This window comes from Chrysochloris asiatica, unplaced genomic scaffold (assembly GCF_000296735.1).
Source record: "Chrysochloris asiatica unplaced genomic scaffold, ChrAsi1.0 scaffold00055, whole genome shotgun sequence".
Taxonomy (NCBI): Eukaryota; Metazoa; Chordata; class Mammalia; order Afrosoricida; family Chrysochloridae; genus Chrysochloris; species Chrysochloris asiatica.
Window position 1 is genome coordinate 7,943,642 of NW_006408573.1, and position 16,516 is coordinate 7,960,157.

General features: G+C 44.4%; 2 protein-coding genes across 2 annotated transcripts in view; one reads left to right on the forward strand and one right to left on the reverse strand.

Annotated features, from left to right (window-relative positions):
• The first annotated feature begins 1,867 nt into the window (after window positions 1-1,867).
• On the forward strand, window positions 1,868-4,765 carry SETD6 (SET domain containing 6). The gene is made up of 8 exons (XM_006863629.1): window positions 1,868-2,164; window positions 2,236-2,380; window positions 2,460-2,601; window positions 2,740-2,934; window positions 3,100-3,220; window positions 3,820-4,000; window positions 4,192-4,334; window positions 4,460-4,765. Exons 1-8 carry the CDS (start codon window positions 1,868-1,870, stop codon window positions 4,763-4,765), a joined length of 1,530 nt encoding a protein of 509 aa, XP_006863691.1.
• Window positions 4,766-5,971: 1,206 nt separating this feature from the next.
• CNOT1 (CCR4-NOT transcription complex, subunit 1) overlaps window positions 5,972-16,516 on the reverse strand; it is a 135,791-nt gene continuing 125,246 nt past the window's right edge. Inside the window, exons 43-49 of the mRNA XM_006863578.1 lie at window positions 13,309-13,410; window positions 12,769-12,942; window positions 11,554-11,703; window positions 10,690-10,870; window positions 8,375-8,507; window positions 6,485-6,619; window positions 5,972-6,313 (exon numbers count right to left, since the gene is read on the reverse strand). Coding sequence (XP_006863640.1) covers window positions 6,235-6,313; window positions 6,485-6,619; window positions 8,375-8,507; window positions 10,690-10,870; window positions 11,554-11,703; window positions 12,769-12,942; window positions 13,309-13,410 — 954 coding nt within the window. The 3' untranslated portion in view covers window positions 5,972-6,234. The remainder of the gene's footprint in view (window positions 6,314-6,484; window positions 6,620-8,374; window positions 8,508-10,689; window positions 10,871-11,553; window positions 11,704-12,768; window positions 12,943-13,308; window positions 13,411-16,516) is intronic.

A 16,516-nucleotide genomic window follows, 5' to 3' on the forward strand; every position in this document is an offset into this window, starting at 1 on the left:
ACGAGTGGTGCCTGGTGGTAGTAGAGCCCTCTGTTGCTCAAATTTCTCTCCTTTTATCTCTTGTAGGGTCAAAGGTGTTGCATACCACACCCTTGAAGACTCCCTCATGAATCAGATCAGGGTGGTGGTAGGAGTAAGGGTGGTATGGGTTGACCTCAATGTAAAGAAAATAAAAATCCTCACCACTGGGCCAATAAATATCATGATACATGGGGGAAACATTGTAGTTGTCAAAGACTTTTTGTTTGAATCCACAATCAACACTCATGGAAGGAGCACAAGACTGCTTTAAGGTGTTCACGAGTAAAGATAGCAAGCAGTTTGAGGACTAAGGTGTACCTTGCCCAAGCCATGATATTTTCCATAGCTTCATATGCATTTGAAAGATAGACAATTAATAAAGACCGTAGAGTTGATTCATTTGAATTATGGTGATGTGGTGTTGGAGAAGACTCATCAGAAGCAACAAATCTGTATTGGAAGAAGTATAGCCAGAATGCTCCCGAGAAGCCAGGATGACAAGACTTTCTCTCTCATACTTTGGACATGTTATCAGGAGGGACAAATCCCTTAATGACCTCATGCTTGGTAAAGTGGAGGGTCAGCGAAAAAGAGGAAGACTCCCAAGGAGATGGGTTGGCACAGCGGCATCAGCAGTGAGCTCAAGAGTAACAATTGTGAGGATGGCACATAACTGGGCAGTATTTCGTTCTGTTATGCATAGGGTCACTGTGAGTCAGAGCTGACTCAATACCACCTAACAATGATCTCACCCTTAATCCTCTTACTGGTTTATCACATCAGATCACATCATGGGAGATAGCTACATCTCAACTGAGGATCCTAGCCCACTCAAGTTGACACAAAATCTTAATTATCACATTCAGTAGAGTCCCGGTTAAATGCCTGCTAATAAAGAAGCATTCATGGAACAACAGGCAATATGTACTATGCAGAAGGTGAAACCGGGAAGGATATGTGTTAGTGTGTGGAGGTGGGTGGGAAGAGGGTCTATTCTAAATCTGGGAACCTCACTCTGGAACAGATATACACAGAATTCTCTAACAGCAGGAAAACTGGAGGGGTGGGTTTTGGACGCTCACCTGAATGCCTTTTCCTCCAGCCAGCAACAGCTCCTTGGCTTCTGATCCAGAAACTGAATTTGTTTTGGTGCCCAGACTTCCCCCTCAAGTGGTCCCAGCTCTTAGAGACTCATCAAAGGGAGGGTTGTACCTGGATCCGAAGCAGGTTCCAGGGGTCATAGGGTCACTTCTCCCTGTACTCAGACCACACTGGGGAGCCGATTCTGACACATATATATAGACTCTCTAATAGGACAGAGACCTGCCTTGTAGGATTTCCAAGATAGTAATGTTTACAAAGTGGTCTGCCACAATCTTTGCAGAGTGGTTGGTGGATTCAACCGCCCGACCTTTCAGGAGCCTTCAACTGGGGACACCTGAACTTTAAATACAGAGCGAGAGAAATTTACAGGTGTAGTGGATTACTAACTGTATGGTTGGCAGTTCAAGTCCATCAGTCGCTGTATGGGGAAAAGATGAGGTTGTCAGCTCCCGTAAAGATTTGTGGTCATGGAAATCCAGTATAGGGCCGCTATGAGTCAGAATCGACTCGATTGGCAGAGGGTTTGGGGCTCAATAAGGAAGTTTTCAGGAACAACTATCTTCTTGTTAATCCTCACAGCTCTAACTCTCCAGTGTGGAAGCTGAAACCATGTGGTCCCAGTTCCGAGGCGGGACCATGGCTTGCGGCCCGCCCGTCCATAAGGCCCCGCCCCGGGGGCGTGAGGCCGGCGCCGGAAGCAGTCGCCGGATCCATTACCCGCGGGGTCTTGAGCGTTTGGACTATGGCGACTTCGGTTAAGCGTAGGCGGGTGAGTTCGCGACAGCCAGCGCAAGCGCGTCTCACCCCTACCAGGTCCCCCTCCGAGGGTCCCTGCCTGCGCGGCCCTCCTGCACCCGTGGCCCGGCCTGCGTGCGCGCCGCCGTCCTCTCCCGCCCGAGGGGACTCTGCTCGACACTGCCCTCCCTTGTCTCAGGTGGCAGAGCCCGTGGGCGGCGGCGGCGATGGCGACGCGGATCTGGACCCGGTAACGGGCTTCCTGAGTTGGTGCGAGCGGGTCGGGCTGGAGCTGAGCCCCAAGGTGAGCGAGTGAGTGGGCGGCTGGGGCGCGGAGGCGCGGGCCAGCCCTGATCATCCCGGCCCCTTGCACAGGTGGCGGTGAGCCGGCAGGGCACGGTGGCCGGCTACGGCATGGTGGCCCGCGAGAGCGTACAGCCCGGGGAGCTGTTGTTCACGGTGCCGCGGGCCGCTCTCCTGTCCCCGCACACCTGCGCCATCGGCGGCCTGCTGGAGCGAGGTGGGCAGGACGGCCGGCGGGCGAAGGTACGGGGGTCGCCCCGTGCGCTGCCCAGCCCTCACCCCTGCGTCTCCTGCAGAGCAAGGCGCGTTGCAGAGCCAGTCGGGTTGGGTGCCGCTGCTGCTGGCGCTACTCCACGAACTACAGGCCCCGACCTCGCTCTGGAACCCCTACTTCGCGCTCTGGCCCGAGCTCGACCACCTGGAGCACCCCATGTTCTGGTGAGAGTCGTGGGGCGGGCTCGGGAGTGCCTGAAGCGCAGCCAGGTTCAGCCACGCGGTCCCGAAGACCGGGGCCCTGGAGCGACCGCCCTGGTAGTGTGTGTGAAGGGAACTTGGATGTGGCTGTCACTACTACAGGCCCGAGGAGGAACGCAGGCGACTGCTGCAGGGCACAGGTGTGCTGGAGGCCGTGGAGAAGGATTTGGCCAACATTCGCAGAGAGTACAATTCCATCGTGCTGCCGTTCATGGAAGCCCATCCTGATCTCTTCAGCCCCAGGGTTCGCTCCCTGGAACTCTACCAGCAGCTCGTGGCCCTTGTAATGGCCTACAGGTGTGAGAACCTTGATGGACCCTGGCCTGTTAGAACTATTGGTGGTAGAAGCCACCCAGCAGCTGGCGGGTGGGGCGCGATCACCTGAAGATTGCAGCCTAGGATACTCTGTGGGGCAATAGTGAAAATTACACCCTCACCCAACACTGGGCCAAATTCTGTCAGCTTTCAGGAACCACTAGAGGAAGATGATGATGAAAAGGAGCCAAACTCCCCTTTGATGGTGCCTGCTGCAGACATCCTAAACCACGTAGCTAATCATAATGCCAATTTAGAATACTCACCAGTGAGTAGATCCTGCCCGGTTCTTTTCTCCTTATGTGCATTGATAGTTGGGCCATGTGATTCAACCCAGTGTGTCATTTATGCTAACCTGGTAATTTGCTAGAGGCTTTCCAATTCATGCTAAAAACCAGGTGACATCTGCTTTACTTGTTCTCTTCAGCTGCCTTTTGTCTTCCCCTGGCTACTCTGGGTAGTTCAAGTTGAAGTATCATGAGGACCTGTGGGCAGCAGTAGCTTGGGACATCTAATCTCACTTGTCTTGGTAGCTTAGGACTGTGTTGAATCTCAGGGCTGTGGCGAATCAGTTAGGAGACAGGACTGTTCTTTAAACTATCCTTAAAAGCTAGCAACTTGTAAATGCTGAAGATGAATGAGCCAACCAAGAGGTTTCCTTAATAAAACCTGGAGGCTGACCTGTGTTAAGCCTCTCCCCTCCCTTTCAGGATCAAAAAACACTAAGAACAAAAAAAAAGGCAAACACACTGGTATAGCATCAGACTGGAGGCTGAACTGCAGCTCCTGGCTCTTGTGAGAGGGGAGGCATGGACAGAATGGTGGTCCTGGGGCTGACCTGGCTACAGCGTCACTCTTCCATATTAGGATTGTCTTCGGATGGTTGCCACCCAGCCCATTCCTAAAGGCCATGAGATTTTCAACACGTATGGGCAAATGGCTAATTGGCAACTGCTTCATATGTATGGTTTTGTTGAGCCATATCCCGGCAATACTGACGACACCGCTGACATCCAGATGGTGACCGTTCGTGAAGCAGCGTTACAGGGTGAGTAATTAACGCTCCTTCTTGGACACTGGTGGGTGTCTGTTTACTCACCCATTCCTCTCTACTTCCCACCGATTGCAATAGCTCTGCTAAACAGTAGCCGTCCCTGGGGTGTGGGAGTAGACTAGGTGGTAGATTCTATATTTTAAATCAATTCTGTTTTAAATCACCCTATATTTTAAATCAATCAGGAACAAAAGTTGAAGCTGAAAGGCTGCTACTATATGAACGTTGGGATTTCTTATGCAAACTGGAGATGGTTGGGGATGAGGGAGCCTTTGTGGTCGGGCGGGAGGAGGTGATAACTGAAGAGGAGCTGACTGCCACACTCAAGGTAAAGGACTGGGAGAGTGGAGATGGGAGGAGAAAGGTGGGGTGAAGGGAGATGACACTTTTAATAAATACCACCAAGACAGACGTACCCAAGGGGTACCTAAAGGGCCTCCTGGTTGCTTTTAGGTACTGTGCATGCCTGCTGAGGAGTTCGAAGAGTTGAAAGACCAGGACAACTGGGAAGATGACAGCAGAGAAGAGGACAGCCTGACACTCACCAAGATGCCAAAGCTCAGAGCATCGTGGAGACAGCTTCTTCGGGCCAGTGTATTGTTGACCCTGCAAGCCTATGCTGCAGACTTACAGACAGAGCAAAGCATACTCAGTAATCAGGAGGCTTATGCCAAACTCACCTGGAGGGAACAGCAGGCCTTACAGGTTCGCTATGGTCAGAAGATGATTTTACACAACTTGTTAGAACTGACAAGTTAGTAGGCTGCCCTATTGCCTAAATGAGCAGAGGTGAGAACAATACTTGAAGGAAAGTTTTAATTTTGCTGTTCTTATTAAATACCAAAAGGAAAAGTAGAAAAGGGGTTAAGTTGGAATAAAGGTGACTGAAGACTGGGGACAACAGACTTGGGAATCACTGTTAATTGTTACTAAGGACAAAATTTTTGGTCATTTGATTTGGTTTTGACCAAAGACAGTAGATGTGGTAGCAGTAAGCCTTTTTCACTTGGGAGGCAGAACTGTTTCCCACCTAGGAGAGGACTCAGTGAGCCTGGTACAGAGTGGACCCTCTTGAGGGGGTTGCTTTAAGCCCACCTCAGTCATCTGACAGCTCCCCATGATACAATTCACCTTCAAGGGATCATTCCTTTAATGGCATTCATTAAAAGGTCTTCCAGATAAAGGATGTTTTAAAACAATCGTTTTTTTTGTAATTCAGTTTAACTGTAGAGACTTGCTCCAACAGTGTCACTGTTGAAAAGGAGACTTGGGTGAAAAACACTTTACAGTAAGCCTTTTTCTTCCTGGTTTAAGCATGTTAGGTAAGTGGGAGTTACTTGTTCAGCAGTAAGCTGGCTGCTACTGAACAAGACACAGTGGGCTGACTCACTCATACTGGGGGAAGGGAACTAAAGTGCAGGCCCCAGAAAGGCTGCAACACGTGGAGCAGTGCGTTTACAAACCACTCAGAATCCTTACCAAAGGGGTTGTAGTGCTCCATTTACTTTTTTTTTTTGAAAAGCAACTCATGGCTATTCAGGGGTGACAGGGAAAGACAGTTCTTAAAATGTAATTTACTAATGGAGGGGTTTTAGGCCTGGTTAGGGGAAGTCTCGTGGGCCCTAAGGAGTATCTTCTCTAGTGAAAATGAGAATCGCCCTGCAGAGTCAGCTTTGGATTGGGGCTGGGGAAGAGGCAAACAAAACCCACAGGACCTCTGGTCCCTCACCACATGTCCTGGATACCAACTCCCTACAGCTCATGTTGTTAATAACCTGGTGATCAAGGCCCCTTTGTCCACATTTAAAGTGATGCTTCATCTGGCTTTTCATGAGTCTCTGGAGTCGGGAGAACAGGGAGCTCTGTCCCCATCAAGTGAATGTCTATCCGGTCACCTGGGTAGACAACAGTTATCCACTGGCCTGGGACACATTTCCCACAAACCCAAGAAGTTCCACACAAAGGTTTTCTCTTTCATATATTTACACAAGTTCAAAATGATATTCACAGCATCTTCTAAATTTTGGCCAAGTCAAAAAAAAAAAAAAAAAATGAATTTAAACTTTGGAACGTGCCCACATAGACAGGAGGCTGACCCCAACAGTACTGGGGGCAGAGACCCAAGAACCAAAGGGCTGGGAGAGTCAGGAGGATTCTTCAGTCAGTTTATAAATGTGGTGCCACAGGACCTCCAGGTTGACAAGCTTACAACAGAGATGCAGTCCCACCTAACTGGCGCCTGTCCCTTCCATTACTTGCTGAGCTTGCTTCTGTCCCATACAGCACTGTGCTACCGACTGGAACAACCTAATGAGAAAGAAGGTACAGTTTTGTGAGACTAGTTCAGGTCTAGAAATACCTACTACACATCTATCTTCTGTTTGTTTTAGTTACTACTGCCTCAATCACCCACCCAAACTGGAGACACCAAATGAGTCATTTTCCTGTCCCAGGCCTACAGAATTACTTTTAACTTACTTTTCGATTTCTGGGGCACAGTGTACAAACTCATGGTTCCAGAACTTAAACGCTGGATTTTTAATCAGCTCAATGAAGGTAATAAGAAGACCCCAAGGATGTGGTCTATTTACAATCAACCGTTCCAAGAGAACCCTGGGGAAGGTGAGAAAAGAGCCAGTTAATGCATAACACACACTACTATTACCTGTTTTCTAGCTCTTGTCCCCAATTATTAAACCACTGCCAAAAGTTGTTGGCTTTACAATGGATTTTCTCTACGTTGTAGATCAAGTGCCATGAAATCAGTTTCAACTCAAAGCAACCTTGCGGTTAGCTGCCCAGTACTTACACATAATTAATGCAGATTCTGGAAATAGAACAACTGTGTTTGAACCCTGGTTTTTCACTTATTGAACCCTGTGATGGTTAAGTGCCAGAGTCAATTCTGACTCATAGTGACCCTGTGTAGGATTTCCAATAACTACTGGTGGGTTTGAACTGTTGAACTTCTGATTCAACAGTTCTGACCTACAGCACCAAACCTGGAGTCCTTACTGAATCTTAGAAGATGACTAACATAAAATGAGGGTAACGGTACAGCCACACCTCTTACCAACATGATTAGATCCGAAAGACCAGGGCATGGAGTGGAAAAGGCACAACCATACCAGGTCACAGGATGGGAAACAACAGCATCACATAAATATCAAACAGATGAGAATCATGGCCCATCCTGGATGATACAGCATTACTCTTGCCTGGCACCTCCGTCTTCCCTTACTACCCGCTATGTGTTATTAATATGCAAAATGTTGGATGTTGTTATGTGCCATGGAGTCAGTTCCAACTCATAGCAACCCTGTAAATCTTTACGGGAACAGAAAGCCTCATCTTCTCCCGTGGAACAGCTGATAGTTTTGAACTGCTGACCATGAGATTAGCAGTCCAATTCGTAACCACTACGCTACCAGAGCTCCTTAAAATGTTGGATAATAACAGTTAAATTAATAGGTGAGCCCATCACAGTGGTTAAGAAGAAAGCCCATAAAACACATACACAGTACACAGTCATTACTTAAAGAATGAGAACACACTGAAAGTAAGGAAACGGGGAGTAAAGAGTCTGATCACTGCTAGCTGCACATGTAAGTAGGCATATGTATTCTAATGCCAATGCTTATACTTGACTTACCAATTGTACTTTAATAAAATATTAACTTCGGTACAGAAATCTAAGAAACGCTATACTTAGTACCACAAGTACTAAGAGGTGAAAAGTGCAAGCATAAAAATATATTCCCAATATTTTAAGTCCAGTAGTGGTGGTGGCTGTGTGCTGTGGAGTCAGTTCCAACTCATAGCAGCCCCGACTAGGATTTCCGAGGCTGTAAATCTTTATAGGAACAGAAAGTCTCACCTTTCTCCCGTGGAATGATTGGTTAGTTTCGAACTGCTGACCTTGAGGTTTAGTAGCCCGACTACTGGGTTTCAAAACACTTGTTGAACATGAACTCAAAAGACAATGGAGTCTTTTCCATGAAATCTCTGAAGCCCCGTTGTATGTATGTGTCTCTCTCATTAGAATCTACCCACTTCCCAATCCTCAGTGCTAAACAAGTAAGCTGTGAAAGAACCCTAACCATGACACACTCGTTCATCCTCAGCCTGGCATTTTAAAACACCCATGTGAGTTAAGGCCCTGGTTACAATGGTGCCACCACCTCTTGAGGGTTTTGTTGTTTTTTTTTTAAACTAGAAAAGCCAACTCTTCAGTCCATCAAGATGGTGAACTGTAGTCTCTGATTTTTATGTGTGTGTCAGACAAAATATCAGGAAGGCAGATACCATGTTAATTTTGTTCACAAGGAACAAATAGAACATATGCAGTTTCAAAGGAGTCTCTCTTACCTTGTGATCTGTTCCTGGATAGCTTCTGTGTTGGCCTCAGCAAAAAGGTACAGCATGGTGCAGCTGAAGTAATGCGTGTGGCTATTGGGGTACCGCAGCTGATTTGCAATTGCATTCAAGAAGAGGTACCGACCTAGAAAGGAAAGGAAGTACAGCTTAGTGAGGCCTTGCTCTCAAAGAAAATACAAATAGTTCTAAACAGCTAGAGTTTGGATTTCTCGTACAAGCATTCAAAGCAATTTTTCTTTGGTTAAACCAATGGTTCTCAAATTTTTGGTTTCAGGATCCCAAAAGAGGTGGTATTTCAGTAGTTTCCAAATTTTCATCCCCACTGCCAATGAATCAAGGAGCTCTGGTAGCATAGTGATTACAAACAAATTGGGCTGTGAACCTCAGGTCCAACAATTCAAAACTACCAGAGGTTCCACGGGAGAAAATAAGGCTTTCTGTTCCCGTAAAGATTTACAGCCTCGGAAACCCTGTACAGGGTCGCTATGAGTCAGAACTAACTCCACGGCACATAACAACCAATGAATCGATGCTGACTTGCAGTGATCCCAAGGACAGAGTAAAGCTGCCCCAAAGGGTTTCTAAGGCTGCCTGTCTTTGCCCTGTGGAGCTGGCTGCTAGTGGGTTTGAAGTGACAATTGATCAGTTAGCCCTATGATTAACCCACTGCAGTACCACCTGGTTTCCTTTTAAAAAGTTCATTAAAAACAACAAAACTATGTTAATAGAAAATAATTCAAGAAAATTTCCTAGTGATGAATTACACCTTTTACATTTTGCAAAATTCCATTAATACCTAGAAGAGATTACTATTCCTACAATAATCAGTCTTTTGCAGCATCACATTCATGTAGCCTCTGGAAAACCCCACTGTCTTATCCTCAACAGTTGTGACTTCTCGGCCTGCCTGCCTAAACGGGCCTCTGAGGACTCCACACCACACTCTGAGAGCTGCTGGTGACACTACACTGGAATAAACACACAACACGTATACGGAGGCTTATCTTTCTGCTCCTGCTTGATTTACTAGTGTGGGAGGGCAACACAGCAGGTCATAAACAGCGTCCCCCCACCCCCACCTCTGTATTTCTGGGTTCTGGACTTAATAGTATATCCATCTTTATTTTAAGCTGTCTCAAATCCCTTCTACAAATGGTGTCTGGTGTTACGGAGTCTGTCCTGACCCTCAGCCATGCTGTGGCACAACAGAATGAAGCTCTGCCCAGGTCCTGTGCCATGCTCATAATCATTCCTTTAGCCAGTCCATTTTCAGTGGCTAATCTTTAAGAAGTGTAGTGTACCACCTCTTCTTCCTAGTCTGTCTCAGACTGGAAGCTCCACTGAAACCTATCCACCATGGGTGACCTTGCTGGTATTTAAACCAGCAGTGGCATATTGTCCAGCATCGAAACAACACACAAGCCACCACCGGGCAACAAACTGACAGAAGAGTGGTAGTGATTCTACAAATAATAGGATGCAGTATATACACTTAAGATTAATCAGGCTTTCAAGAATCCATGGCAAAGTTAGCATTACTTGTCTTTCTAAAGTATACTGGTGCTTGAAAGAAGACTACCGGAGAATAAAGATAGAGCACCAAAAGAAATGCATCTCAGCCAAAACAAACTTACAAGACGTCAAACTGTGAATTTTTTGCACACCAAGCAAGAGACAGTCCTATTCATTGATCTTTATGAGCCCAAGATTTAACATATTAAGTGCCATTAAGTCGATTCCGATCCAGAGCAACCCTGTATAGGATTTCCAAGGAACAGCTGGTGAGCTAGAACCACTGACCTTGGCAGTTCAAACAACTTTGCAGTCTGATGCACTAGCCCACTGCGCCATACCATAACTCCAGATTTAACATACTGCCTGCCAAACTGGGTACTAACTGTTGATATGTACCATCGAGTCGGTTCTGGCTCATAACGAACCTGTACAGGGTTTTCGCGGAGTGTTTGAACCACCAACCTTGAGATTAGCAGTCCAGTGCTAATCCTAGAGCACCACACCAGGACAAATTAATACGAGGAAAAGGCAGGCTAAGAAAAGAATATGAGCCCATTGATGTTTAAAGAGCGAGACGTGAAAGAAACATGTTTATTCTCACACTAGGGAGAAAAAATTGTAATCACACACAAACATTAACTAATGTGGTAGGGTTCTAGGCAATTCTTTCCTTTTATGCTTTTCTGTGTATTTGCATCGAACAGGTTAATATCTAGCAAAAGACATAACGAGCCAGACCTATACTCTTATCGGCAATTTCCGTTGTGGTTTAAAACATTGGCTGCACTCACCTTCAGTGTCTAAGTCCACAGCCAGGTTCTGGAAGATGTCCATGTGTGCTGAGTGGGTGATGGTGCTCATGGAGGGCGTGCTGCCCTTGTTGTGGATGTGTGCAATGGCCTGGGTCCCCACGTAGAGCACCAGTGCATTGATGAGCTGCAGGCTGTAGCGATTGCCAGGTTCACTGGACACCTAAATCAGCAAAACCAAACCTTCTGATTTACTGAGGCCCACTGAGGCAAGATTTCACTGCAGCATTTAGAAACCCTCCTCCCAACATCATGGAAAGGGTCATCTGTTCTCAACATTCTTTGTGATTTAAATTTTAGAAACTAATTTATGTGATTAACAGTATAAAAGTGGTTGCATCAGCAAAGAAACCGTTTTCCTCAGGAAGGAGTACAACAGGCAGCATCACTGTCTCCTGACACAACTCTAAAGTTGTACTTGTGTGGTCACAGTATGGCTCAGTCCCAATGGTTACCAAGACGTGGAGAGGGAGAGCATGTGGTGACATGATGGGGGAAGACGGACAACTTCTAGTCATCCTGTTCAGGAAATGAAATCAGAACCAATGGTATTTAGAAAAATCGTGAGACAGAGACAGGAAATGACTCTCTCTATTCTTTGAGAAAACCAGACAGCCCATACACAGATGCTCTGATGAAATCAGCCGGTAAAACTGATCATCTTCTTAATCTCCCTCAAACATTAGAGCTAGCAATGTGTTTGTAAATCTTTAAACCAATCATGACAATGAGTTTGCAAAGACTAACTCGCAACTGAGCCACACACAGGAACACACAATTCCTAGACTAAGTGCCTTCTATGGAAAATAGCCCCCCCAAAAATAAATTCAAGACAAGCTATTTAACCTGTAGGTTGCTGCGCAAGTCTGACAGAAAAGTGACTGGCGATCGAGTTTTCAGATAGGAATCCAAATCCTTTTTGAATTGAGGTGGCATCACTCCAGTGAAATTGGTGAGAATCCGGGGTGCAATGTTAATTTCACTCAACATGTCCACCTGTCACAGATAAATTCAAGCATCAAAACCAGAATCCTTAGGAACTGATAGCAACATGTTTCTATGTTGGGAAGTGGTGGGATTGCTTCTTTTTTCTATAGTTATGCACATTATAAATGTCTTCAAGAGTAGAGTTGCCATTTTTATTGTATTTTGGTTTTTTTTTTAAAGGGGGTGTGGCACAGACTACCATTACATTAGGAGTCTATATACAAAATGATAGGAACCACTCATTCTGTGTGATTATTTGTTGTGTGCCAGTAAGTTCATTCTGACTCAAGCACCCTATATGACTGAGTAGAGCTGCCCCATAGGGTTTCCTAAGCTGTCATCTTTATTGGAGCAGATCTTCAAATCTCCTTTTGTGAAGCTAGCTACTGGTGAGGTTCATCTACTGGCCTTTCAGTTAGCACGCCATCACTTAACTCATTGACCCACCAGCGCTTCTCCTAAATATATTGTTCTTGTTAAGTGCCATGAAGTTGGTGCCAATGTATAGGGTTTGAACCACAGACCTTGAGGTTAGCAATCCAGTGCCTATCCTACAGTGCCACACATGGCATCCTCTATAAATATATTCTTGGTGTGTCACCATATAGGATAAGTATTTGACCTCAAGTCAGATTAAACACAAGGTCAGTGGTTCTAACTCTCCAGCCACTCCTTGGAAAGCCTATACAGGGCCGCTATGAGTCAGAATCAAATCAAATAAAGTGGTTACGAATTGGGCTGCGAACCGCAAAGTCAGGAGTTCGAAACTACCAGCTGTTCCACAGGAGAAAGATGAGCATTTCTTCTCCCGTAAAGATTTACAGCCTCAGAAACCCTGTGCAGAGTCGCTATGAGTCTAAATGAACTCCATGGCATAATACCACCACCACCATCACAGGGGTGGGGGATTTTGCACCATTAGCTAATGCCCTACCCTTAATAAATATGATTATTCTCCCCCAAACAGCACCTTTACCTAATAAATATGACTTCAGAAGGAGGACTTAAACAGCCAGTTTATCAAAGGAAGGGCTGAAGTAGTTAAGACTTTTCCTTGAAGTACTGAATTATTACCTTCAGATTAGGAGTGAATGGGTCTGGAAGCCTCATGTTTCTTGGGAAGGCACTCAGGATCAGATTTCTTAGCTGGATACAATTAGGTGGGATCACGTCACAGAACCCATAATGATAATCACAAAGGAACTCTGGGAAATCATGCAAAAGGACCAGCAGCACTCTTAAAGTGCCCTGTTATTAAAAAGGAAAACATTAGGTGTTTCAACACTAAGAAAATGGAAATAACATTTCTCCTCTTATAAATTTAACTAAAGTATAAAAGGTACTACACTATCCTTCAATAACAACAAAGTTACAGGCTTGAAATCACCACTAACACAATTACAGGTGATGTATCTACATGCTTATATTTGAAAATCATTAAATTGTAGGACTTTCTAAGAAAGTTTCTAGTCTTAAATGCATTGCATTAGAAAAGGGGGGGGGGGGAACGGGTGGGTGAATACCCCACCCCCACCCCAAAGAAAGTAGGAAAAAACACAAAAATTAAAGGGGAGAGGGGGAGCAGAAAAGAGGAGGAAACTAAAGACCATATACCTTATACAGGATTTGCATAGGTTTGGTGAGTTCCACATTTCTAAGGAAAGGCGCTAAATATTTGAATAAATCAATCAGGAGTTGTGCATACATAGGCCATCCCTGAAAAGAAAAGACATTTTCATGAGCCATACTATACCCAAATGTTTGGCCATCAAAATAGCTTGGGCCATGATCACTAGCTATGTCACAAGACGTTAACTACAAAACACTAACAGAAGTATGCCAATCTGCATTGAGAAAGGGCTAAGTAAAATTATGGAATCTTGGTGTGGCACTGTAGGATAATGCACTGCACTATAAAAGTTAGCTGTTCAAAAAAACCAGCCACTCCTCTGAAACCCTATACAGGGTCCCTATGAGTCAGAAACTACTTGAAGGCATTTAACAGCAATATTTAAGGAGATGGTAGGGATATTTTACATACAAAAATTTCAGAACATACTGGCTTTGTGCCTGCACTAAAATTATCTAAAAATAGGAGGTTGGGTGAGGTGGAAGGGTTGAGGAAATTTCAAATAGAACAGAAAATGAAAGACCAACAACTGGTTGGTTTTTTTTTCTTGGAGTTTTTTAAAACAAAGTCGCTCTTTCAATCAAGTCTTGGATTCCAACTCATAGCAAACAGTCTATAAACGTGGAGTTATCATTATGGATCCTACTATGGTAGCTTGTGAGTTGCTGTGACTCTGAAAGCTTTCCCAACGGTTTTTAAATACCAGGAGGGTCACCCATGGTGGACAGGGTCCAGATGAACTTCCAGACCAAGAAAGACTAGGAAAAGGTGTGACAAACTACTTCCGAATATTGAGTCACTGAAAACCTTATGAATAGGAGAGAAACACTGTCTCTTCAAATATAGTGCCGGAAAATGAGCTCCTCGGGGTGGAAGGCACTCAAAATGCGACTGGAGAAGAGCTGCCTCCTCAAAGTAGAGTTGACCGTGATGACGCGAATGGAGTAAAGCCCGTGGAAGTAAAGCTCGTAGAACCTTCATTTGCTGATGTGGCACAACCCAAAAAGAAAGAGCTGCAAACAACCATTAATAATCCGAACATGGAATGTATAAAGTATGACTCTAGGAAAATTGGAAATTGGAAAAAATGAAATGGAACACATAAATATCAATATCTTAGGCATTAGTGAACTGAAATGGACTGGTATTGGCCATTTTTAATCTGACAACCACATGGTTTACTATGCAAGGAATGACAAATTGAAGAGGAATGGTGCTGCATTCACTGTCAAATAGAACATATCCAGATCAGTCATGAGTTTACAACACTGTCTGTGATAGGATAATATCCATGCACCTCTAGGGAAGACCAGTTAGCAACACTATTATTCAAATTTACACCAACCACTAAAGCCAGCGAGGATAAAACAGAAGAATTTTACCAACTTCTTCAGTCTGAAATCGCTCTAACATGCAATCAAGATATATTGATCATTACTGGTGATTGGAATGCAAAGGGTGGGAACAAAGAGTTGGAATATATGGCCTTGGTGATTGAAATGATGCTGGAGATCACATGATAGAATTCTGCAAAATTAATGCTTTATTCATTTCAAATACCTTCATTAGACAGCACAAGAGACGATTATACACATGTACCTCACCAGATGGAATAGACAGAAATCAAATTGACTACATCTGAGGAAAGAGACAATGGAAAGGTCCATATCATCAGTCAAAACAAGGCCAGGGACAGATTGTAGAACAGACCATCAATTGTTCATATGAAAATTCAAACTGAACCTGAATAAAATGAAAAAAAGTCAACGAGAGCCAAAACATGACCTTGAATATATCCCATGTGAATTTAGACATCATCCGAAGAAGAGCTGATATATTAAACACTAAAGTCCAAAGATCAGAAGAGTTGTGGGATGACATCAAGAACATCATACAAGAAAGCAAAAGTCATTTAAGAAGAAAGGAAAAGGTCAAAATGGATGTCAGAAGAGACACTGAAACTTGCTCTCCAGCATAGAGATGGTAAAACAAATGGAAGAAATGAGGAGGTCCAAGAGCTGAACAGAAATGTCAACGGTCGGCTCGAGACGATAAAAGCCAAATATTACAACAAAATGTGCCTAGATCTGGAATCAGAAAACAAAAAAGGAAGAACACGCTCAGCATTTCTCAAGCTGGGGGAACTGAAAAAAAAATTCAAGCTTCGACTTTCGTTATTGAAGGATTTCTGGGCAAATTATTGAATGATGCAGAAAGCATCAAAAGAAGATGGAAGAAAAAGACAGTCACTGTACTAAAAGGAAATGGTTAATGTTTAACCATTTTAAGAGGTAGCATATGATCAAAAGCCCATGATACTGAAGGAAGAAGTCCAGGGTGCATTGAAGGAATTTGCAAAGAACATGGCACCAGGAATAGATGGAATAAAAATTGAAATCTTTCAGGAAAGTGAGGTGGCACAGGAGGCACTCAGTCATCTATGCCAAGAAATCTGGAAGACAACAACTATCTGGCCAACTGATTGGAAGAGATTCATATTTGTACCCATTCCAAAGAAAGGTGACCCAATGGAATGCGGAAATCATAGGACAATATCTTTGATATCCCACGTAAGTGAAGTTTTACAAGGTAATACAGAAACGGTTGCAAGCACGCATTGACAGAGAACTTCCAAAGGTAAAGATAGATTCACAAGAGGATGTGGAACGAGAGATATAAATGCGGATGTCTGATGGATCTTGGCTGAAAGCAGAGAATACCAGAAAGATGATTACCTGTGCTTTATTGACTGTGTGGATTGTATGGATCATGATATGCTCTGGACAACACTGCAAAGTATGAGTATTCCGAAACACTTAATTGTGCTCATGTGGAATCTGTACCTGGACCAAGCATAAGTTTGAACAGAACATGGGAACACTGAATGGTTTCAAATTAAGAAAGGTGTCTGACAGGGTTGTATTTGTTTACCATACTTATTCAACCTGTATGCTGAGCAAATAATCTGAGAAGCTGGTTTATATGAAGGAAAACGCAGCATCAGGATTGAAGGAAGACTCATTAACAACCTGCAATATGCACATCATACAACCTTGCTTGCTGAAAGTGAAGAGGACATTTACTGATGAAGATCAAAGAGCAGCCTTCAGTATGGATTGCATCTCAATGTCAAGAAAACAAAAATCCTCACCACTAGACCAATAAACAATATTCTTATCAACAGAGAAAAGA